The following is a 26,254-nucleotide window of genomic DNA, read 5'->3' on the forward strand; positions in this document are numbered from 1 at the left end:
TAATAAAGCATACACAAAAGTTCATCCCGACACACCTGTTCTGACTTCCAAGCACACCTTTGCAGTCATCTAGACACATGTGTTAAGTCATTTAGAAATACTTGTTCAGTCATCCAGACACATTATATCCGTCACCCATACACACTTGTTCAAATCTATAAAACCTGTTCAGTTATCCAGACAGGAATCATCCGGTGCATCAGGTTGTGAAGTCAATGAGGTGCAAGGAGGTGAAATGTGGTGTATGCACGTGTATGTTTTCAGGTACATAGAAAAAAAACCAGAAGTAGTCCAGTCACAATCATTTCCTCAAAGTTTCAAAAGTATTTAAATATCCAACAATTACAAAGTTTCAGGATTGTACAAGTGCAACAGCAACTGCCAGTGGATTCTACAACCATGTCTCAAAATAATCTCAAAGATGACCTTGACACCAATCTTTCTGGTCTAGAAAAGAAATACACCAAGTTTAATTATAAATCATGAACTCTTTATGAGAAAATAACAACAAACCTTTTCCAATGTTTTCTATCTCATGACCTTGAACCATATGACATGGGCCAAAAGAATTTCCAAGGCCCTTTTGAAGAAAGAGTCCAGGGCCCCGTTCCACAAAGCGATCTTAGCGCTACGATCATCGTAAGCCTATGTTAAAGTATGGGAGTTACGATCATCTTAGCGCTAATACCGCTTTGTGGAACGGGGCCCAGGACTTTAGCCAGCAGTCCAAAGCGCGAGTCTCGTAAAAGTCTGTTTGGTCTAGTTAGCTGAGCAAGTAATATTGTCCATATGATAACACTGAGATCTACTGAAAATGATAATAATAGCCATGTTCAAAAGTTTTAGGCACACACTGAAGACGTCCATGGAAGGATAATCTCTAATGTCAATAATCTTTGTGTAGGATACATTAGAAAAATCACCACTGGTGGCGATCCCTTTCCAACAAAACAAAGCAGTTCCGCTTCTAGGGTCATAACAAGCAAACAATGTATCTACAGTGAATTACTTTATTCCCATAAACTTAGAATGTTGTACAGTGGTGAGAATTGGAAGTAACATATATATTTGATCTATTCAGACACCACAAGGAGCAGGAGACACCTACAGTCAACAGAAGGATTCCGGGGGTACATGTATGGAGAGGGCTGCTCACACTGATAACAGGTACACACGTCCGCAGGTACAACATACCTATTGCTTACATAACATGTGGATCATCATCACCATGAAATAAACAATGCTGAGTACTGTTTGATGTGAGTCTTACCGTATTCAACATATTAAGCACCAGGGTGTATACAGTTGAAATGGGTGTTTATACTACCTATTCCTCTTGATATAATTAGGTTTTAAGGAATTGAATACTTAATTAATATGTAACCAAACATATATAGAGACTTGATGGAAATCCTTTAAAGACGTTGATGCGGATTTGTTTTCATAACAATTTTGGGGTAATTCTTGTAGAGTTTATAATATGTTGAATATGGTAAATACCTTTGTCACAACACGAGCTGTTGTCTCTTTAATTGTTTGTGGAATGCCTCATACAACCAACTCAAGGGGTGTCTGATGTCAGATTAAGCACTAGGTGGCATTAAGTAACAAAATCACATTCACAAGTTAGACAAAACCAAAATAGATAAGTAATATACACTCTGCATACACCCTAATGAACAAAGCTAAACAGAACAAGAATAATAAGCACATATGTGAAGAAACTAATTATCATAATGTTAACTAATTATTTATCATCATATTCAGAAACTATCAAAACATGGCAAAGAAACTATGAATTATGATAATGTTAAAAAGCTTTTTATCATGATCATGACCACAAATTAATTATCATCTCAATGTAAGTAACTAATTATCATGATAATACAAAGACACTAATTATCATAATAAAAGGTAACTACTTTAAGTCACCTTCCTGAAGCAACAGAGTTAACTGACTATAAAAGTTCCAAACTAGGCTGGAATTATGGAGCTATATTTTGGCTAGACTAACGAGTCTATGCATAGTACAATCAAAATCACGTAACAGATTTCAGTTGATTGTATGATTTGCAAAGCATCTGTATCACCAACTCTGCATCAACAGATATTATACAAATCTTTTCATGTTTTTAATCAAGGTGCTCGCGTGACTGGATGCACTTCGCGACCCATTTTATCACACTATAGATTTTGATTATCAATCAGAACATCTTGACTGGGTGCTGCCATTTTGTTTGAAGCAAATGCAAGTGATATGAGAGGTGGAATCTGAAAGGTCCATAGGAGGGACATAGAAGGGACAACTCGAAATAGCCACTGGTCGCGCTATAATCGAGTGTACAATTCCAGCCTAGTTCGGCAAGGGTGGAAACTGGACTTTTACAGTCAGTTAACTCCCTTGCCTCAGAAAGATGACTTAAAGTGTCCTACAGGAAAGACTCAAACTTCACACAAAGCCTGGCACATCATGTACAAGTATCTAGTGTACCACTCACGGAACTTGTATCCTCATGTACCACATCCAACCACCGTACACTGTGTGGGTACAGGTACCTGACAACACATTCTGTCTCTCGTTTCAAGCACTCAAAGCCAGATACCTGAAACTTGCATTACTAACATGATCAATCCTGGATAACCATCTCCCTTGCCTTGCAAGGCAAAATTGCAATAGTATACGACTTCCGATGACAGTGTGACAATGTTAGTGTGCCTAGCCCAGCTGACAAACATAATGTACAGTATTGAGACTGATCAACCCCATTTAGGAAAGTCCCAAAAATATCTCCCCCTGTCAAAAACATTACAAGATATTCATCTAGCCCCAAGTTGGGCCTCCCTACGTAAATATGATAGTAAATACTGATAGTAAGGTAAAACCCATATCAAAACAAATATTGGTCACATGTGAAACATGTACAACAAAAGAATACATCTGCCATATCTGGCAAAAAAAGGTTGAATCAAAACAGTTAAGTGAAAGGAAGCCAGCAACGTGACTAAAATCAGCGAGTGCATCGACACTAGTTACCATCATCTCTGAAAGACATACATTTTGTTTGTAAGGTAAATTTATCAGTACCGTAAATCTGGAACACTTTGCGCCATGAAAATATTGCGAGTGGCCAACAATAGCCATAAGTGCTTCCGGAAAGTACTGTGACACCATGTTGATGAGATCACCAATTTTTTATGAGTAGGAAGCAGAGCAAAAAAAAAGTCAGTCAGAGGCTATTCAAACTATGGACACCGAGTGACAATGTGTAAATAAACAGGCTGAAACAGGATGTGAGGGATTGTTTCTTTACTTATGTACTGGCTGGTTTATCAGTGTGTTAAGTGAATACAAGAATATGCCTCCTGACTTTGTTTGTTTCTTGTCGGTCTGCAAACTAACTGTAATGAAACTATTGCCAGTTTCTGTCACTCTCAGTTTTCGTAGTACTTTCATGTCCGCAAAACTTTCCAGTTTACAGTATGTTAAACATGATACTACCCTTAAAGTATAGGGTAAATGTTAACTTGAACATCGATAAAGGACATGTTACATTAATCACCAAAGGTGTACAAGATTCCAGTGCCTCCATCATGAGCTTATAGGTCCAGATATTGTCATGAGATGTAGGCTCTAGGAGAATTATTAAATGCTTGACTAACTAGACATCAACTTGAGAGTGAATGTGAGTAAGGGGTGGGAAGTCTTGCTTAGATTATCAGATTCAAGACTTGCAGGGCTGTAATGTAGAATACAAATGGAGCTATGTTTTTCATAATAACCATACACGAATTGTAACTCAAGACAACAGTGATATATACAACTGTAGTGCAGTGTGGTGACAGTATTTAAACGCTAATTATCACAGATGTTTACTTCATTTGAGTGCTAGGCCAACTACAACAATATCCTTAATTCTGTTCCTAATGAACTACCTTCTCCAATCCTCAACAAAACTTGTATCCGAACCTAGATATGTAAAACATGTGGAAGTGTGGCCATCCCCCTACCCCTTCATCCGGCGGACACAAAGCACTTAGAAACCAGATATAACACGCAATGATCCCCCAACTGACAAACCAGGTTGTCCTACAAAGCTAGTGTACCATTGCCATAACAGCCATACCACAGAGTCGATAGACTTGTGGGCCTTCAAGATTCTGTGGCCAGAGACTTGTACCGGTGACACAAGAGTCAGTGCGGTTCTGTCCCAACGCTTTGGACAATTGTATGTGTTTCCCAGCGCCTGACGAAGAACACAGCTGGCAAGACAGCACACAACCATAATCTACTACATCATAAATCAAGCTGTTCACGTACGTGTGCATGGTAACAACAATCTAAATGGGTATGTTCAACAGAATACCTCATGACATTTTTAGTACTTCATGTTTCAATCAAGACTAACATGTGTTTCACAGCATAAAACAAAACTGTTAGTGAACTTTAAGTGATTTTCAGCTATATGTAATTTTACAAAAAAAAAACATCAAGTAAAGTTATTCTTCTGCAATACAGCTCACCATGGTAACATCACCATGGCAACAAATCCTGTCTGTTCAGTTGTTGCCCTCGCCAATGCAGCAATGCACGTGATATTCAAAAGTACTGCCGTCCATGTTGTCGTCCACCTGCTTCTTACAGACGGGGCAGATGCGTCCCATGTGACCCAGGACGTGTTCCATGAAGTCCTCCTCCCTCAGCTCTGCCGGGAACACCTCCGAACACTGCGGACATTTCCGGGTCTCACCATTGGAATCGATCAGCCTGAAAAAACAAGGGTAGAGTAAGTCAAATGTGAATTGGTTGGTTTAATGACACACTTAACTCATGCCACTTCACTCAATATCTTTACTGTGTCACTGTAGAAAGAGATCAACATACTGTGTTTTCAGTAAAGACCTAGGAACTGAACTCCCTAGCAGACGTAAGATAAATTTCACATTTGAAACCTTGTGCTGCTCGTTACTACAATAATTATAGTTTCAGAATAATATTAGAGAAACAGTCATATCTTACCATGTAACTCTCAAGTCTATTGATATAAAAGGCATCATACTCAATGATAAAAGAGGCACGATTTGGAGAGCTGTTACTGAAATCCACCCATGTTGACATATCTGACACTGCCCCAGTTGCTGACAACTTACCACTTTCCATCCGACAGCTTGACAACGATGTCATCCATGCAACTACAACACACAGAAGGCGGTACAGATAATAGGTACCAGTTGCAAGTTGGTTATCCCTCTCAGGGGAAGAACGCTGCATGCCAGGTGTCCCTAAGGGCTGGGTGAGTGTCATATTACACAGCTATCATCAGGATTAGGATTTCTATTCAGTATTGTAAAAAATTGTGCAAAAGAATTCACATATATATATCAGTTCCAAATAATTCTACAAGACATGTTGCACACTTTTTAATTTTTAAAACCAAAAAATAGTTATTATAAGCTAAGGGTGTTTTTGAATCATAAATATAATATATTAGGAATATAAATGTACTATGTGAGCATATGTGTTTTATTCCTAACATATGATACTTATGATACGTAAGCATACAATAACCACTATAATGTATGATGTCATTGTTAATATAATTAAAGTTTGAAACATATAGCGATTCACTATTCTAATTTTAGAAACTGTGTAAGAACATAAAGCCTGAGTGAATCGCCCCATTGATCATATCATGTCATATAGTGCCAAACAATTTACTGCCATGTTTATTTACACAAAACACACACAATAATACAAAGACATTATACAAAAAAAGACATTAGAATAGGCGCCAACCTAAATGAATCCATTCTACAACAAATGATGGGTATATGTTTAGATCCACTGCAACCTCCCTGCACAACTCATCAATATGATGCGTCCAGTGATATGGCAACCATGGCAACCACACTAACAATTTCAGTGAACATGAGCGACTACTCCACTGACGTTCCATGAAATCACTGTAAAGACTCAGTTTTCATGCAAACAATAATTTCAGCATGAGAAGGATATATATCTGGTGGGGATATCGTGATACGACTATTTCTTGATATGATACAAGTCATGATATTCTGTGTACCATGCGATACACATCAAGATACTTAATTCATGGCAATTGTGTGTGAATTTTTATATTTCATAGGGCATAATCATTAATAAGGCTTGAAACTTCCTTAATATCTGGTCAATCAATAATTTATTTACACTGGAGTGCCAACACCAGTTAGGAAAAGACTAGAACAGGTTTAAAGTCTTAAAACTATGTACAATGTACAGTGTCAATATAGTACAAATATATATTATTAAGTATTAGTAGGAAAGATCAATTTTGCTGACAACATGTTCCATGTATGAAACAGTCAAGGACTAAAATTATGCATCGATATGGGTAAATGTGTATCACATCATTTTTCCATCGTATTATATCAACTGAGAATATTATCAAGGTATTTGTGAATTGTGACATCCCTAATATCAGGTGTCTCAAAAAGTGGCATATTGATTCATTAGTCAGTGTAAGTGCCAGTACCTGTCTGAGTGTGTGGGGAAGGAAGGGGGAGCTGATGGTGTGATCCCCGTCCTCTTGGCTGGCATCCCGTAGCAGTGTCCTTCCAACTCCTCCGACCCACCTGGGGGACAACATCACATAGATTAACAGTCAAATCACAAATCCAAAAGATTGCCAGTTTAGGAAATAATCACGGTAACAAGGCAAGGAACTATTTGCAAAATGCTGTATCATCCATCAGCTTGTATTCCTACAGCAAATCTAACAAAGTCAGGGGAAGGATACACATGTAAACACCACAAGGTGGAGAAACTATGCATCCAAAGAAAGAAACAATTCACACATACTAGTGAGTGAGTGGGGTTTAACTTCACTTTGTACACAATTTCAGTTAGACCACAGAATGTCAGTACGATGTGTTGGGCAGGTGCAAGCCATTCGCGAAACCCTTGAGCACAGGTAAACAAGGACTGGTAAATGGGGAAGAACTGTTCTCCCACTAGCAGCAGGGTTAGAAAATTGGCACAAGTCCTGTAGTCCTTGCCAAACTGACCAATAGTTAAGGTATCATAAGGACTAGTAGAAATTTGCATTTTTAAGGGGTTTGCTATATGTTATCATTATAAGGACTAGTGGACTAAAACTGAGCAGAGCAGATGCACCCTGGACCACTGGGCCACCTGTATCCCCCACCAGGGATGAGAATGGATATTTTCCTTTTCAGCTGAAACATCTTTGCAATGGAGCGTGGTGCATAATTTAGGGGTGTTTATGGGGAAGCCATGAGATTTTAACAAAATTGTGGTCACTAAAATTTGCGGATCCGCGGAAGATTCTCCCCCTGCCTCACTCACAGAAGCAATAAGATTTACACAACCTCTCCTTTGACACACAAAAATACATCCTCTCTCCACACGAATCATATCACTAGACACCAACATATACAACATGGAGCCTACCTGGCTGTGGCATGGTTGCCTTGACTGCGGCCATTTTAGCCTCGGAAGTCACCTCGGGTTCCATAGGTCTTGGCAGAGGAATGAGACATGCCGAGGCATCAACAAACACCTCCTCCTGCTCTTCGTAGCGACTCATCTGCTGGGTCTGTGGGGGGTGGGAGACGGCAGCAGGGGGGTGGGAGACGGCAGCAGGGGGGCACATTGCTGCTTGCTCCTGCAGGGTCAGCTTCTTGGACTCCTCCTTGTACGGGTTGCCGTAGATGAGCTTGGGCGAGGAGGACCGGGCCTCGCTCTTCACTGAGCACACAACCTCGGGCTCTGTCTTCCTGGGGATGGTGCTTCTCTTGGCGGGCTTCGGCGTCTCACACTCCTGCAACAGGCATCATGGCTCTGCACACATGCTTGTAAGGCCTTGATCAGTGAGTACACACTTTATATACCATACTTACCAAGGCAGGGGATATCAAGAATGAGATTCACATATTATCGTCCTGTTGATACTTGAAGTAGCTTTTGGTGCGACAGCTCCATGCATAAACCAGAGGTTACCACATGACCACACACGTTTTGAGGGGTGTATGTGTCCAAAAATTGCTACAAACATTCTTTCCTAGTTATTGATAGATGCATTTTAAGGGGAAATTGACATAGATCAGTAATATGTAATTACATCCTCAGAAATATAAGAGTCAGGCTCCCGTTCAATGAAGTTATCTTAATGCTAAGGTGATCCTAACTCGCATACTTTACATAGGCTTATGGTCGTCATAGTGCAAAGATTGCTTCAATGGAAGTGCTTTGAGCTTCTTTGGGCTGCTACAAGAACCTGTCACCAGAGCCTAAGTTTATTCATGTGTAGACACAGACCACTCACCCTGTATCATGATTTCAGCTATCTTAGTGAGTGAGTGAGTGAGTGAGTGAGTGAGTGAGTGAGAGAGAGATTTTATGCTCCTTTTAGCAATATTCCAGCAATGTCACGGTGGTAGACACAAGAAATGGGCTTCACACATTGTACCTATGTCGTGAATCGAGAACCGGTTCTTCGGCGTGAAGAGCGAATGCTTTAACCACTAGGCTACCCGACTGCCCCACAGCTATCATGGAAGTTAAAGAGAAATATGAAACAGTGGTCAAAATGAACTTGGGCCACTGTTCTATCATTCACTGATGTCATTCAGCACATTCTCACCAGTTTGACATCTCGGAGTTTCTGGTTCAGCTCATCAATCATCTTCTGCTTGTCTTCCAGGTATTTCTGTAACAGACTCAGCGGTGTCAGTCATGTCACAATGTCTGTGATATCATAATGTCTATGGCATCAAGAAATAAACATGACATTATCAAAATAATCCTTACATGGTAATCTCACTGAAGAAAAAATCTGTCAGCAAAATTGTGATTTTTGTTAATAATCCTGAATACAATCACGGACAAAAAAAACGTGCATGTCTGACATGTCAAGAACCCGCCAAGTATTGTGTACCTCGAGTGACATAACCCTCTGCTCCAGCGCCCCACTGTCTCCAGATCCCGAATCCCGTCCAGTGGCCAGCTGCTTCAGTCTGGCGATCTCCACATCCTTGGCCTGCAGCTCCTCGTGGTAGTGACGCCGCAGGGTCTCCAGGCGCTCCTTCTCCTCGCGGTGCTGCTGCTTGTAGCGGTCCTTCTTCTGCCTCTCTGTGGCCAGCAACGCCTGTAGCTCCGACACACCCATCACTGATGTCCTTGTCACAGTCTCACACGACGTACTGCGCTCTGAAACAGAGTAATCTGCATCACAGGCTGTCCCCGACTCACACCCATAGGTTTAGGGGAATTTACCTTACGGTTTTATTGTATACATCAGCCAGTGTCCAAAACTGCCTGCCTGCCTGCCCACAGCTGGTAACTTTTCTGTCGGGTAGCATGAAATTTTCCTCCATATGTCCAACTGACTGGCAGATAATTTTAAGTCTTCCTGCGTATTGCATTTTATCTTAACTCGTTGTACATTCTCACGTAATTGTTTGCATTATTTCAACTGAATCAAGATGTGATTTATCTCTTATTTTTCATGATTTTTCAATGTTTGTTATGTCTGAGTGAGTGAGTGAGTGAGTATGGTTTTACGCAGCTTTTAACAATATTCCTGCAATATCATGGTGGGGGTCACAAGAAATTGGCTTCACACATTGTACCCATGTCGGGAATCGAACCTGAGTCTTCAGAATGACTAGCGAACGCTTTAACCCCTAGGCTACCCGACCTCCCCTTGTAATGTCTGAATGTGGGCAGGTAACTTTGAAGATTGGCAGGCAACATTTATAGGTCACCTGCCTGACTATCTTGTTGGGTTTTATAATTGTTTCAAACACTGACATCATCATCTGGACATGAGAATTAAATAAGAGTTTCTCCAATCCAGTAATGGAACTACTGGTTTACAAAATCAGTCCATGTCCTAAATAAACAACACAACAACAGATCTATGTTATATTCAGCATAGACTACCTGAACTAATTCATATACTCTTTCAGTAAACAAATCTTGTTGGTGCACACCATGTGGTTCTGGTGGCAGTCACCTAGCTCACCTGGGGTAGACTTGCTGGAGGATGTTTGTAGTTTCTCGGAGGTCACACTCTCACTCTCGCTCTTTGTGTCTCTCCAGCTCCCTGTTGGAAGGTATTTTATCTTGAGTATTACACTAATCACAAGTCTTTGTTCAGTTGTTTGTTTTTTGTTGTTTTTTAATATTCCAGCAATATGCAGCTGTCTGTAAATAATTGAGTCTGGATCAGACAATCCAGTGATTAACATCATGAGCATTGATCCACGCAATTGGGAAATGATGACATACATCAACCAAGTGAGCGAGTCTGACCACCCGATCCTATTAGTTGCCTCTTACGACAAGCACAGTCGACTTTTACGGCAAGCATGTGTTGCTGAAGATCTATTCTAACCCGGATCTTCACGGGTGGTCACAAGTCAATTTAAGTCAGTCTGAACACAACATTTTCATAATGCTATGCATTTGATAAAGCAGAGAGACTGTACGTTGAGCTGACAGAAATAGTACAATCATAAAATCAGATTTTGATTAAAACCTATATACGGTAATATTTCAGTTTCAGGACATGTGAAACAGCCAGAACCAGAATATATTGATGATGCACCCCTCTCTGGGTTAGGATGAGCTGTGAAATGAGATGATTATTTATCTGACAAGCCAACTCACGGTGTCCTAGAAGCTTGTCTGTTTTCTTCTGCAGCTTCTTGTTCTCCTTGTAGATCTGCTTGTACTCCTCCGAGCACATGTGGATCCTCTCCTTCAGATCCACTATCTCTCGGTTCAACTCACGATCTCGAACTCGAGCTTGTTTCTGGAAAAGAACACATCCCCTCCATTCAACACTTCACTGGACCCTGGTCTGCCTCTATACATTACACAGGGCCTACATGGCTAACAAAGGTAAGAACTCAAAATCCATTAGTTTCCTAACCTTCTCATTGATGATGAGACATTTTTGCATTTTTGAGTTTGCATTAAACTGCAAAGCGCCTAATCAGACCTGGCATTACCGCAGAGGTCATTCTGGTGACCTTTCAACAAAGCCAATACAACAAGACAAAGTCAACACTTGTCTGTGTTCTGATGTGATTATCCTGTAAAAGATCATCTGTTCGTATGCTTGTAAGTGGTGACCTTAACCTTGACCTTTAAAGTCAGTAAATCATACAACAGAAAGATCAGCAATATTCAGCATATTCCATGACAGCAGCAGGACAAGATAAACCGGTAATGGGTATTACAACCAATAATCAATGCCAACAGGGTACGATGACATGCAATCAACTAAGTCGCCAAGCCTGACAACATGATTTATTAAGTTGCTTCCAAGTATAGGTTGCTAAGGAATTCTAATCCAGAATCAAAACAAGGGTTCATAGTTAATAAAAACAGTTGCAATGATAATATAATATGCTGTATTGGTGCACACTCTGAATTCTATTTAGTTGCAGTTAGGGGCATGGAAAACATGCAGAAGAAATAGGATTTTAATATGGATAGGAAAACAATGATTACAAGAGTCATCAGAAGATGAATTACCCCTGGCCCCCAAAATAGCAAAAGGCACCGCTTCAGCCCCTGGTTAATACATGTACCAAGTTTGGATGAATTTTTCTTTTGGCATGGTTTTCGAGTTATGCTCAGAAATGAAACTCGGACAGACCGGATGAGTACTACATGCCAGGGAGAAAACAATTCAGTGCTGGCAAACAGATACATGGGCAAAGGGACAGATGAATGACAGAATTAAATCCGGGTCATAAACTCACTTTAAGAATGCTAAATGTGTGCTATCAGAGGATCATGTTTTTCTTATGTTGTCTAACATTAGTAATAAGAGAGTTTCATGCAGCCATGTTTTACTATTGGAGCATCCGTTCTATTGGGTGGTTGGAAAGATTTTGCATAGTAATGAATAGTGAAAAATGCCTAACATGAGTAGATTGATGATATTGGTAAAAAACGTTTTTAGTGTGTAATACCCAAACATAATTTTTTGTGTTAATAGTGCAAATGAATAGGACGTTTGATGGCGCTCAGTAAAGAAACAGTCTGTTTAAAACAGTTGGGACAAAAAGTAGATTGGTCTCAAACAAAATTCACACCTCCCCCCTACAAATCAAAAGGAAGCTTCCTAATATGAGACAGAGTACGGTACATATGTACACAATGGTATAAAGACCGAGCGGTACCTTCTCGTCTGTGAGTTTGTTGTATCTTTCATTCAGGTGCAGGAGCCTCTGCTTCAGTCCGTTGTTGGCCTGCTGCAGAGCAAACATCGGCCCTTCTGTACACTCCACATTCTCCTGAGTCTTGAGGAGTTCATCCTGCAGGGAGCACATCTTGGCCTGAAGGACCTCCTTCTCCTGAAACACAACACACACCATGCAGTATAGGACAGTGAGTGAGTCTGAAACACAACACACACCATGCAGTATAGGACAGTGAGTGAGTCTGAAACACAACACACACCATGCAGTATAGGACAGTGAGTGAGTCTGAAACACAACACACACCATGCAGTATAGGACAGTGAGTGAGTCTGAAACACAACACACACCATGCAGTATAGGACAGTGAGTGAGTCTGAAACACAACACACACCATGCAGTATAGGACAGTGAGTGAGTCTGAAACACAACACACACCATGCAGTATAGGACAGTGAGTGAGTCTGAAACACAACACACACCATGCAGTATAGGACAGTGAGTGAGTCTGAAACACAACACACACCATGCAGTATAGGACAGTGAGTGAGTCTGAAACACAACACACACCATGCAATATAGGACAGAGAGTGAGTCTGAAACACAACACACACCATGCAGTATAGGACAGTGAGTGAGTCTGAAACACAACACACACCATGCAGTATAGGACAGTGAGTGAGTCTGAAACACAACACACACCATGCAGTATAGGACAGTGAGTGAGTCTGAAACACAACACACACCATGCAGTATAGGACAGTGAGTGAGTCTGAAACACACCACACACCATGCAGTATAGGACAGTGAGTGAGTCTGAAACACACCACACACCATGCAGTATAGGACATTGAGTGAGTCTGAAACACACCACACACCACGCAGTATAGGACAGTGAGTGAGTCTGAAACACAACACACACCATGCAGTATAGGACAGTGAGTGAGTCTGAAACACAACACACACCATGCAGTATAGGACAGTGAGTGAGTCTGAAACACACCACAGACCATGCAGTATAGGACAGTGAGTGAGTCTGAAACACAACACACACCATGCAGTATAGGACAGTGAGTGAGTCTGAAACACAACACACACCATGCAGTATAGGACAGTGAGTGAGTCTGAAACACAACACAGACCATGCAGTATAGGACAGTGAGTGAGTCTGAAACACAACACAGACCATGCAGTATAGGACAGTGAGTGAGTCTGAAACACAACACACACCATGCAGTATAGGACAGTGAGTGAGTCTGAAACACAACACCTTTGTTGTGAGTGTGTCATTGTGTGTGTGTGTGTGCCTCTGTGTCTCTTCTGAGTGTGTCTGTCTGTCTGTGATTGTCTGCATGCATGCATTTGTGTGTGCGGGTGTGAGGGGGAAGATCAAACGGGAACGGGATCAACTCCAATGCCTGAGTCAAGTAACATGTATTTTGAACTTGTAGGATAGGCAGTAAGCAATCTGATGAGAAAAGCATCTGCAGAAAAGGATGCTGATGTGCAAGGAACATGTTTCATACAGATGGGAGAACAGAGTAACTGCCATGGATATGCCATATTCATAACTAGAAATCATTATTAGAATACATCAATAATGTGTACTGAACATTGTGTATTCTTACTTTCCACACAACCCTGGTGACATATTGGTATTGCGACTGTTGAATGTTCCTACCTTGAGAACGTTCTCCAGGTCTCTTTGAATGGCTGAGTTCTCGGACAGGAGGACTGTGTTCTCTTGGGCGAAGTCTTCTTCCATACGGCATATCTGTGTCTTCATCATGTGACATTCTGACTTACTCGACTGGAAGGGAAACGAAACAGTTAAAGCACCTATACCTATCTTGTAAGTGAGTATGGTTTTACACCGCTTTTAGTAATATTCCAGCAATTCACGACGGGGGACACCAGAAAATGGGCTTACACATTGTACCCATGTGGGGAATTGAACCCGTGTCTTCGGTGTGACGAGCCAATGCTTTAACCACTAGGCTACCCCACCTTTCTTGTGACGCTGACTTACTACCCTGGTAGGGAAACATAGTTAAAGCACCCTTACCTATCTTGTGACACCGACTTACTACCCTAGTAGGGACACATAGTTAAAGCACCCTTACCTATCTTGTGACACCGACTTACTACCCTAGTAGGGACACATAGTTAAAGCACCCTTACCTATCTTGTGACACCGACTTACTACCCTAGTAGGGAAACATAGTTAAAGCACCTTTACCTATCTTGTGACACCGACTTACTACCCTAGTAGGGAAACATAGTTAAAGCACCCTTACCTATCTTGTGACACCGACTTACTACCCTGGTAGGGAAACATAGTTAAAGCACCTTTACCTATCTTGTGACACCGACTTACTACCCTAGTAGGGAAACATAGTTAAAGCACCTTTACCTATCTTGTGACACCGACTTACTACCCTGGTAGGGAAACATAGTTAAAGCACCTTTACCTATCATGTGACACCGACTTACTACCCTAGTAGGGAAACATAGTTAAAGCACCTTTACCTATCTTGTGACACCGACTTACTACCCTGGTAGGGAAACATAGTTAAAGCACCTTTACCTATCATGTGACACCGACTTACTACCCTAGTAGGGACACATAGTTAAAGCACCCTTACCTATCTTGTGACACCGACTTACTACCCTGGTAGGGACACATAGTTAAAGCACCCTTACCTATCTTGTGACATCGACTTACTACCCTAGTAGGGACACATAGTTAAAGCACCTTTACCTATCTTGTGACACCGACTTACTACCCTAGTAGGGAAACATAGTTAAAGCACCTTTACCTATCTTGTGACACCGACTTACTACCCTGGTAGGGAAACATAGTTAAAGAACCCTTACCTATCTTGTGACACCGACTTACTACCCTGGTAGGGAAACATAGTTAAAGCACCTTTACCTATCATGTGAAACTGGCTTACTACCCACGTAGGGACACATAGTTAAAGCACCTTTACCTATCATGTGAAACTGGCTTACTACCCACGTAGGGAAACATATTTCAAGCATCTGTATTTATCCTGTGACTTACTACCCTGGTCCCTGGTCCCTGTTCCAGGCTATGACAGTCAATGTTAATGTATGGGAGTTACGATCACATTAGCACTACATTCACTTCGAGGAACAGACCCCTGGAAGGGAAGTGCAACACGATTAATACACCTCTACCTATTTAAATACTCTTGACTAGTTGAGGCACATAGTGAAAGCACCTCTACCCATCATGTGACACTCCAACTCTTAGTCCTGATCTGTAAATGTTGTTTAAGTACCTCTTCTGTTATGTCTGATAAGTATTACCCAATCCCATGGGTAACCAGTGAAGTACTCACTGCTAGATCCTGTGACATCTTGTCTTGAGCATCCCGGAAGTTCTTCAACTCCTGCCTCATTAACTCCTTGGTGTTCTCCTCCGAGGCCAGCTTGTCTTCAGCATTGCGGAGCTTCTCAGTCAGAGCAGTAACATTCTCCTAGAACAGATGATCAAGCATGTGACAAATACCATTTACTTATAGTAGACCAACTTAGCAGTTACTCTTGTTTTCGTATCTAGAAATTCTGTAATACGAATTAGCAATATTCTGAAATTTGTGACGACTTTGTCTCCCTGCTGTGTTCACCTGCTCCGAGTGTGTGACATGGACTTGTTGCTCCATGCGCCGCTGTTCTTGGTGGAGCTCCATCTTCACCTGTGTGAGTTCCTCACGACAGGCATCCATAGCCTCATCCTGCTCCTCTATCTTCCTCTGCAGCTTCATGGTGATCTTCCCACTCTCTGCAAGGCGACTGTTCAGGCTCTCGATCTCCTGCACATGGCTACCCACTGATGTCTCAGACTGGCTCAGATGGTTCTGAAAAGTAATGGTGCGATCATCATAATTATTGCTAATATAATTCAATGAAACCAGGAGAAGCAAATGTGTAACTCAACATGCCGGTGGCTAATAGCGTCATCTTCAACCTAAGAAATTGATTTATGACACCTATACATTTGGCTCACCACTTTAGTTAGCTTGTAGTTGCAGGCGGTTCATAAAATATGGTTTCAAAATAGTCAATATCTTAGGAAACTGACAGATTTTAAAGCCTAAAACATTGGATGAGCATGTTTCAGCACTGAGCCTCCACTTCAAGCCAGAGGATACAAGTGCTATGCTGAGAGCCATCTGTTCTGGCCAACTTTCCCAGAGGATACCAGAGCTATACTGACAGCCATCTGTTCTGGCCAACTCTCCCAGAGTATACAAGTGCTGTACTGAGAGCCATCTGTTCTGGCCAACTCTCCCAGAGGATACGAGTGCTATACTGAGAGCCATCTGTTCTGGCCAACTCTCCCAGAGTATACAAGTGCTGTACTGAGAGCCATCTGTTCTGGCCAACTCTCCCAGAGGATACCAGAGCTATACTGAGAGCCATCTGTTCTGGCCAACTCTCCAAGAGGATACCAGAGCTATACTGAGAGCCATCTGTTCTGGCCAACTCTCCCAGAGGATACGAGTGCTATACTGAGAGCCATCTGTTCTGGCCAACTCTCCTGGAGGATACGAGTGCTATACTGAGAGCCATCTATTCTGGCCAACTCTCAAAGAGAATACAAGTGCCATACTGACCTTGTAGAGGTCCATCTCCTCCTGCAAGGTCTTGTTTGTGCCTTCCAACTCATCCTTCTCATTCTGCAGGGCCTTCATCTTCTCCTGCAGCACCCCCACATTGCTCTGCAGCTGTGACACCTTCTCCACCAGACTCTGACACTCCTACACATACAATCAGTTTACTACATCATCCTGTCTATCTCTTCAGTGTTCATCACAAACAAGGACTCAACTCATCCTCAACTGTTATCAGTGCCCTGGGCAATTTACTAATTCTAACCAAATCAGAACCAAAGGAAGCATTACAATCTAGAATACAACGTGGGATAGGGACACAGTTAGAGTTCAGTCCAGACTGGGCAGCAAATGCTACGAACAAAAAGGGTTAAGGATACCCGATTCTTTCACATTACTAAAGTTACTCTCTCATGGCGAAATTATAGTAACATGAAAAAATAGGATGGTTTCTTCTTTTGAGCACTATATTATCCATGTACAGTGGCTTAAAGGGCAAGTAAAGGCAACAAAGCAACTTTGCAGGTCTTAATACTTTAGGGCATACTTAATCACAAATGCTTGACCAAAATTAAATTTGAAAAACAGAAATAGCATAAACTGACAATAAATAACAGGCAATATCATCTCCCAAACGAAACATTCCACCACAAAGGGGATTCCCCTTACTGGAATGAAAACGGGTTCCCGGTGTTTGACGCGCTGCACAATTTCAACCATCATGATGATCGGGCTGATGCCCAGTCTGCCTGCTTCTGCCTTGGGATTTTTAAAACATAGCGTCTTTTTTCTGCCTGTTCATCCGTGTATTTAAATCTAAACCTTGTTTTGAAAATAAACCTGGGTCTCTCACAGGACAGGTGTGACAATAACAGTCATGGTCGATCTGGTCACTCAGTAACACTGCCCCATACCCTCTCATAATAGTTTAAAACGCACCTTCTCTTTTTCATCCACCTTGGACCGAAGCTCATCGTGAACCATCGTCATGTCATTAGCATCTGACAACATTTCATCTATTTTCTTCTCATTGGCCTTGTACAGTTTCTGCATGTCTCTTTGTTCCTGTTCGGACTTGACCAGCTTCTTCTGCAGATCGGTGATCTTGTCGGCCAGACTGGTCACCTCCTTGGACATGGTGTCTCTGTACTGTAACAACACACACTCCCTCACTGTAGACACCTCAGCCTGTCCAGCATAGAGTACTCACACCCATTTTGTCTCACGATTTTCCACCAGAACAAAGGCTTCTATTATTGAGGGCTTTTTAAGTCACTTTTAGATCTTTGTCATATTTGTAGTTGTATCTTTCTTTTTTCTAGTCCATCCAACATGTTTAAGATTGGGAAATACGAGTAGGTGAGTGAGTATGGTTTTACACCTCTTTTAGCAATAAACCATCAATATCATGTCGGGGGACACCAGAAATGGGCTTCCTACATTGTACCCAATCGACGAGCAAACACTTTAACCACAAGGCTATCTGACCACTCGTGAGAAATACAAATAGATATATATATATATATATACCAATTTTATATGTTTTCTGATCATGCTGATTTTTTGCTAAATACTCTGATATCCTTTGTACACTACTCAACACTTGTTAGGGACCACGCCTCTGACGAAAGATGATTATTTTGGTCCTTAGTAAATGTTGAGTAGTATTTATGAAGTTAATGGTGCAAGGGCTGAGATTATCACGAGTATTTAGACCCACTCATGTGAAATAGACAAACTATATTCAATTTGTTTGAATCACTTCAAGTATAACTTAAACAATAGAAAGATTGAGCAAGTGGTCATGGTAGTAGAGGGCATGGTGCTAGAGTGGGCATGGTGCTAGAGTGGGCATGGTGTGTGAGTGGGCATGGTGGTAGAATGGGCATGGTGGGTAAGTTGGAATGGTGGGTGAGGGCATGGTGGCTGAGTGGACATGGTGGTAGAGTGGGCATGGTGGGTGAGTGGGCATAGTAGGTGAGTGGGCATGGTGTGTAAGTGGGCATGGTGGTAGAATGGGCATGGTGGGTAAGTTGGAATGGTGGGTGGGGTCATGGTGGTAGAGTGGGCATGGTGGGTGAGTGGGCATGGTGTGTGAGTGGGCATGGTGGTAGAATGGGCATGGTGGGTAAGTTGGAATGGTGGGTGAGGTCATGGTGGTAGAGTGGGCATGGTGTGTAAGTGGGCATGGTGGTAGAATGGGCATGGTGGGTAAGTTGAAATGGTGGGTGAGGTCATGGTGGTAGAGTGGGCATGGTGGGTGGGTAAGTTGGAATGGTGGTGAGATGGTGGTAGAGTGGGCATGGTAGGTGAGTGGGCATGGTGGGTGAGTGGGCATGGTGGGTGAGTGGGCATGGTGGGTTAATAGGCATGCCCACTCACCCATCATGGGTGAGGGCATGGTGGCTTAGTGGACATAGTTGTAGAGTGGGCATGGTGGGTGAGTGGGCATGGTGGGTGAGTGGGCATGGTGGGTGAGGGCATGGTGGCTGAGTGGACATGGTTGTAGAGTGGGCATGGTGGGTGAGTGGGCATGGTGGGTTAGTAGGCATGCCCACTCACCCACCATGGGTGAGGGCATGGCGGCTTAGTGGACATAGTTGTAGAGTGGGCATGGTGGGTGAGTGGGCATGGTGGTAGAATGGGCATGGTGGCCGAGTGGGCATGGTGGGTAAGTGGGCATGGTGGTAGAATGGGCATGGTGGGTAAGTTGAAATGGTGGGTGAGGTCATGGTGGTAGAGTGGGCATGGTGGGTGGGTAAGTTGGAATGGTGGTGAGATGGTGGTAGAGTGGGCATGGTGGGTGAGTGGGCATTGTAGGTGAGTGGGCATGGTGGGTGAGTGGGCATGGTGGGTGAGTGGGCATGGTGGGTTAGTAGGCATGCCAACTCACCCACCATGGGTGAGGGCATGGTGGCTGAGTGGACATGGTTGTAGAGTGGGCATGGTGGGTGAGTGGGCATGGTGGGTGAGTGGACATGGTTGTAGAGTGGGCATGGTGGCTGAATGGACATGGTGGCTTAGTGGACATAGTTGTAGAGTGGGCATGGTGGGTGAGTGGGCATGGTGGGTGAGTGGGCATGGTGGGTGAGTAGGCATGGTGGCTGAATGGACATGGTGGCTGAGTGCCTAATATTCTTCCTGCTTCTCAACCTCACTTCTATATGGCAATCACATTTCAACTGAACCTATCAAGAACTAGATCCAATAGAAGCCACTTCCCAGTTTGGCCCATACCTTCATGAGGTCGATGTTCTCTTCCTCCTTCTTCTTGAGGTTCTCCTGCAGGACCATCGTCCGTGACCTGATGATCAGCATGTCTGTGTCATCATCCTCCACCTCCACAAAGTCACCAGCACTTGGTCGCTTGAACTGGAATGGTGTGCTTGCACCACGGATCTGACCAGCACTTGACACATAGCAGAACTGGTAGAACTCACCATCATCCTTTGGCAAGGTGTGAGCTGTCAATATCAACGCCATCAATACCATCAATATCATCAACGCCATCATTATCATCAATGTCATCATTATCATCAACACCATCATTATCATCATTATCATCAATGTCATCAACATCATCATTAACATTAGGGTCATCATTATCATCAACACCATCATTATCATCAATTACATCATTGTCATCAATGACGTCATTATCATCAATGTCATCATTATCATCAACACCATCATTATCATCAGTGTCATCATTATCATCAACGCCATCATTATCATCAACACCATCATTATCATCAATGACATCATTGTCATCTTTGGTGTATTATCTGATACTTTTTTGGCATGGAACAATTTGACAAATCACTGTAATGGTTTTGCACGATCTTGCTATTTACATCGCAGAAACAATATATTGACATACTACAATCGTCAAACTACAACAAATATTACTTTTAAGTCAAAGTATGGCAGTTATGATATATCTATCCATTTACTGTCAACTAAGGTTTGTTTCAAGATGTCAATAGCGGTAATATGATCGTGGTTACTGTAAATAATGGTGAGTTGGTAAAGCAGACCTTATGGAACAGGGCAAACGGAAGTTGTAAGTACCGGATGGACACAGAAAATAATGTAAATATTATTGAATGCAAGTTTGATTAAAATCAATAAAATTGATTAAGTAGATTACAAACATGTGTCCAGATATACAATTAAACACTTTTTAATACCGATGGTGTAAAGACATGATTAACTCGGGTAATTCAATATGGACTTGTTGATATTCTATTTCCGATGACAGATCATGACGAGACGTAGTTTTAGGTTGGGGGTCCGGCTTATCTACTGCACATAACATTTTGATACAGATTTCAAGGACCAAGTTAATACCTCGGCTTATCTATGAGATCAGCTTATCTACAGTCACATATGGTACTTCCAGAAAAAGTGATGTGTTCCCACCATCTGGATAATCACATAAACATACTTTATTGTCCTGAACAATTATCAACTCAAGATCTGTACTAATACTAAAATAACATGTCCCATATTCACCGTATTAAGTGCCATGTTCCAGTAACCACCCCCTTATACACATGTAGACCAATCCAGCGATAGAAATTGGCACTAGTCCTACAATCCTTCCCAAACTGCCAAATAGTAAGGACTAGTAGAAATTTGCCTTTTATAAGGGTTTTGCTATATGTTGTCATTATAAGGACTAGTGGACTAAACATACCATATCTAATGCTGTAATCTGTAAGTAATCTTAATAAGCACACAAACCTGAGCCTGAACATTTGCATGACATTCTGTGGTTTTTTTGTTTCCCTTACATATTATTTTACAGAAAAAACACAGCAGTGTAGAAGGGGTATAATTGCATGGGAAGTATTATAAAACAAACTTATAGTTTCAGCGATGTTTGATTTAAATTTGTTCTCTACCACTTTAACTCGTTGTGTTAGTTTTGATATGCATGCCTCTCTTTTTAAATTTTCTAAGCTACCCAGGTGCTTATAATGGGGAAAACAGAAGACAAAAAGCTCTAACAACATGTATCTTAACCCTTGTCCAGAATAACAAAACCAACACTTGGAATATTCTCACAAAAAATACCTTGGAAAAGTATTGTGGCCTCTATCTCTTTCCCCTGTTCATAGTTCTTGGGTAGAGGAGCCCACTCGTAGTAGATGTAGTCCCGTGACGACATCCACCCCACCTTGTAGATGCCCACCCAGTCCCGGGTGGAGGGGATGATGTCGATGGTAAGTGTGTACGAACATTCTACATGGGCATCTGCTGGGTAGGTGTCAGCGACATTGTGAAATATCACAGATGCAAACTCGGATCGCTGGTAGCGGACTTCCTCATTGGAGACAACCTCAATCTTCTCTATCTCAGAGTCCGACATGATCTGGAGAAAACAAGCAAACCAAGATATCATTGTCATGATTTAGTAGTACTCATAGGGACCAGTCATTTATTACCATGATTACAGGGGGTAGGGCTTTTTTTTTTGGGGGGGGGAAAGGGGGGGGGTGAAGGATGTCAGAAAATTTTGGTGCACAAATGTACTGAACATAATGACCCTCTCCTAAAGCTTGTCATATTTTGGGATGATCCTCCCATGTCTTCATACATTTTGTTCATGACCCTCCTGTATAAGACAAATTGCAAATGCACTTTACATCATATTATAAAATGTCAATTCTTTTCATGACCCACCAACACCCCCCCCCCCCCCCCCCCAAATATGGGAAATTTATTTTGTGACCCTCCCCTAGAAACTGACATATTTTCGGGTGAGCATCCCAATTCCCTCTATGTCAAAGACTATGCTCCCTGAGAGAACAAAAGAATGTAGTCCCTACCTTTCACAATAACAATTGAAGACAACCATGAATAGTGGTAGACGATCACTCTTAAATTGATAAGGTACACATTATCATCATGATTTGACCTTTGTACTTCATCCATGGTCTAAATTCTCTCAAAGTGTGAACTAGGCTCTGCAAACAATCTCTTCAGAAACCACTGGACCAATCAAGCAGATACATTACATCCTTGACCCACTAATACTAGCCTTGCAAAACACCTGCATTTGTGCAAATCTAATTTTCAAAATACTCATCATGACCATTGCAGCCATATTAAAAAAATTATCTACAGGAGTTATGGCCATTGCTCAACAGCAACTCAAAACACAGTGAAGATTTGTATACATTTTGTTAGTAGTTGGGCTAAACACGTTCCATTTTTCACAATATTTAACATTTTGACAGTGTTTTGACCTTGTCTTCCATCTCTGAGAATACACTTTCCTTGATGGTTTCATTCACATGGTAACGGTGGTATACCCAAACCTTCCCCCCTTCTTGAAACAGTGTGAAGCTGATCTCCTCACACTGAGCCTCATTTCGTTCACCTTGTTTCTTCATAATCTTCTTTCACTCTCTGCTGCAGATTCACCAGCTGTGACAGCTCCCTCTCAATCTGCGCTGCCTTCTTTACTAAGTTTACAAAAGTTATGTCATCTGTTGTTATCCAAGATAAGTCTTGTCTCACCTCTGGAATCTCCTGTAGTGCTGTTCTGAGTGCTGTTTTAGCAGCTGTATCAGTGATGTCAGGAAATGCATTTGACACAAGATCTGTTATGGGGTATTTTTGTTGCATGGCCATTTCATCCATGTTTTACTTCCTATCTGTCAGTTCCTGTTGGTAAAACACTGTGATTTTCACCGACTACGACTGCTGCTGCTCCTCAGATAACGTGGTAAAATTTTCTTGATTCCCCACTTCAGCAGCAAATGAACGTAGGCTACTGTCCTGACTTCGACACATCATTCTAATCACTTACACACATTACCATAACAACACATTGCTACCACACATAATACTCTACTTACAGACTAACATATAGTCTCTGAAATGAACATATCATACAGAAAATAAAAATCTAATGAAAAGGGAGCCCAGTGATTCTCTTCATTTTCAGAGTAATCTAGACTTGCCAAACATTATAGACTTGCATGGGCTGTAGTTGATATAAATGTATCTGGGTCTGTAAGACAGACTACTCTACTTACAGCAGATGTAATAACATCAATCTAATTCACCTGTAAATACAGAATAACCACTCCCAGGAATTGGGGTTTTCTTCCTTGCATCTGTAGGTTACCCCTAAACTCTATCCTAACCCTTTGATCCCTTTCCGATAAAGCACCCCTTTCAATCATTAGGGTTAGGTACCCCTTTCTGATCAAAAACCCCTTCAAGTTCAAACACAAGTGTCAATATATGTTGTCAACCTGGGCAAGTGACCTTAATTCAAATGCGCCTCCGTTCACCCAGCAGGGAATGGATATCCGATATATAAGGTGGATGTAAAAACCATGAGCATGGGTATGGTGCTGACAAACCTAGAAACATAATCGGGGTGAATCGGGATTCGAACCCACAATCATAGGTTTCTGGCGTGCCCAAAGGATGCAACTCAGTACAGCGAATCACCGTGCCTTAGACTGGGCCACCCGTGCCCCCCAATGATAATAATAATAATCCTTGCGAATCAAACAACCCTTTATGATCTTTAGGGTTAGTTGTAAGATTAGCAAATTTGTCCAATTCAATTTAAGAATATCTGTACACTCCTTATCAGGTTTTGAGTCAAGCTGAGAAAAATGGCTACTGTCCATATGAGAAGAGAAACAATCGGGTGTGAACCACTTGGGAAACGAGCACAAATTATTTCTGATAACACCCATGGTCCTGTGGACAAGTTTTGGCTAAATAGATTAACACTTTAATCGGCAAGTCCGATTCTCCGGGGTACCCGTGTGCCTCGTAAAGTGCAGTACTCCCACTGGTCCCAGACAAGGTTCTGTTTTCACCAAGCCCTTGTTCTGTTTTTGTTCAGTGCCATGTTGATGTGGTGCCATTTAAACTATATCTATAGCTAATTTAAGTTGTCACAAAACTTTATGAAGTATGATGCAAGATAGCCAGTATCTCTAACTATAGAGTTTGTGAAAAACTAGTGCTTCCATATAAGATCTCCCATCATACCAGTGGCAACCTATCAGCAAAGGAGACAACGGAAGACTCACGTATTGCTACTCAAATCATTCATGGTGACCATAAACAAAACTTGTAATCATCAATCTGTCGTTTTCATAAAGAGACTTAATCTTATTTCTCTGCTATAACAAATACAAGCATACCATGATATCCTAAACCGCCAACATCACATGTCTTTCGCAGCTATGACCATCTTACACAACGAGGACCCATAAGGAATTTACTTATCTTAGATCCACGTCATTCTTCGACGCAATAACTAACATTGTCATGATGGTATACCGACATACTTTCTCTTTGACAATGAAGGAGAACACCAGACATTAGGCCATCAAGATCAACATAACATACAGTCACTACCTACCGTATGATACTCTGGTCAATGAACAACACGTTTTCAGTTTAAGTCTTCTTGATCATTTCCTGAAGACCTCAAATATTCATCGAAAAATCTGCCTTGGAGGGGAATTTGCACCTTCTATTTTGATTTGCGATGTCAACATTACAACACATATTACTATTTCCGTACAACTTATATCAGTGATCGTAATTACAGGAACAGTCTTTTTAAGCCAAGAAGAAGCTTTATCAAACCAGCATGAAATAATATTTATTCATATATACTTCTATATATTTCTTTAAGTATTGTGATTTATGCTTGAAATTTGTCGGGTCAGTTTTGATTAAATACATATAATCTTTAATTAGTCGTATTTAGAGTATTTTTCAACACGGAAGCGATTTATCCGTCACTACTCGTCGTATTCCGGAATCGTCCATTCTGTTTATTCCGGACATTCGTCAACACTCGCCCCTTTCCGTAACATGTTATTCGGCTTGTCCCGGAACATAACACGAGTTGGTCACGAATGTTTCCCGAATAAATCAGTTACCGAATGTCCATTCGGCTTTCCTGATAAGACTTAGAATCACACCAATTTATAAACATTATAATGTGAAGATAATCAAGCTCACTATATTACCACGAATGTCCAATCGATAAATAGTTGTACTAGTATCACTCGTTCGTCAAACTTGTCTCCCCCGGTCCTCTACCTTTTGCTAATGATGTTTTTTTATATATTTACTGTAGAAAAGTACCATTTCGATGGTTTGTTTGTTTGTTGTTTAACGCCGCAGTCTGGACCAGACAATCCAGTGATTAACATATCATATCAGGCACACACAATACAAGCTTAACTGGTTTGTGGGCCGGTGAGATTAAGGGTAGGAGCGGTCAGCACAATGTGATACACATCCCATGTACACGATCACCTGTAACCTTCACAGTATTTAGTTAAGTTATGTGCCGTATTATCCCCCCCCCCCCCCCCCCC

General features: G+C 41.7%; 1 protein-coding gene across 2 annotated transcripts; it reads right to left on the reverse strand.

The window, feature by feature from the left end:
• Positions 1-1,706: 1,706 nt before the first annotated feature.
• Positions 1,707-25,419, reverse strand: LOC139465896 (tax1-binding protein 1 homolog). Of its 2 annotated transcripts, none has more exons than XM_071247883.1 (17): positions 25,282-25,419; positions 21,957-22,254; positions 20,115-20,341; positions 17,817-18,026; positions 16,881-17,024; positions 15,891-16,121; positions 15,603-15,740; positions 13,916-14,044; positions 12,217-12,390; positions 10,691-10,835; positions 10,044-10,124; positions 8,955-9,226; positions 8,661-8,726; positions 7,469-7,838; positions 6,531-6,630; positions 5,149-5,190; positions 1,707-4,765 (listed from the first exon to the last, which is right to left on the reverse strand). In XM_071247883.1, exons 2-17 carry the CDS (start codon positions 22,249-22,251, stop codon positions 4,558-4,560), a joined length of 2,832 nt encoding a protein of 943 aa, XP_071103984.1. In that variant the 5' UTR covers positions 22,252-22,254; positions 25,282-25,419; the 3' UTR covers positions 1,707-4,557. The 2 variants fall into 2 exon arrangements, with proteins under 2 accessions (XP_071103984.1, XP_071103983.1); XM_071247882.1 differs by lacking the exon at positions 25,282-25,419 and adding an exon at positions 25,061-25,142.
• Positions 25,420-26,254: the final 835 nt, after the last annotated feature.

Source organism: Haliotis cracherodii, unplaced genomic scaffold (assembly GCF_022045235.1).
Source record: "Haliotis cracherodii isolate W230 unplaced genomic scaffold, xgHalCrac1.p SCAF_18, whole genome shotgun sequence".
NCBI lineage: Eukaryota > Metazoa > Mollusca > Gastropoda > Lepetellida > Haliotidae > Haliotis > Haliotis cracherodii.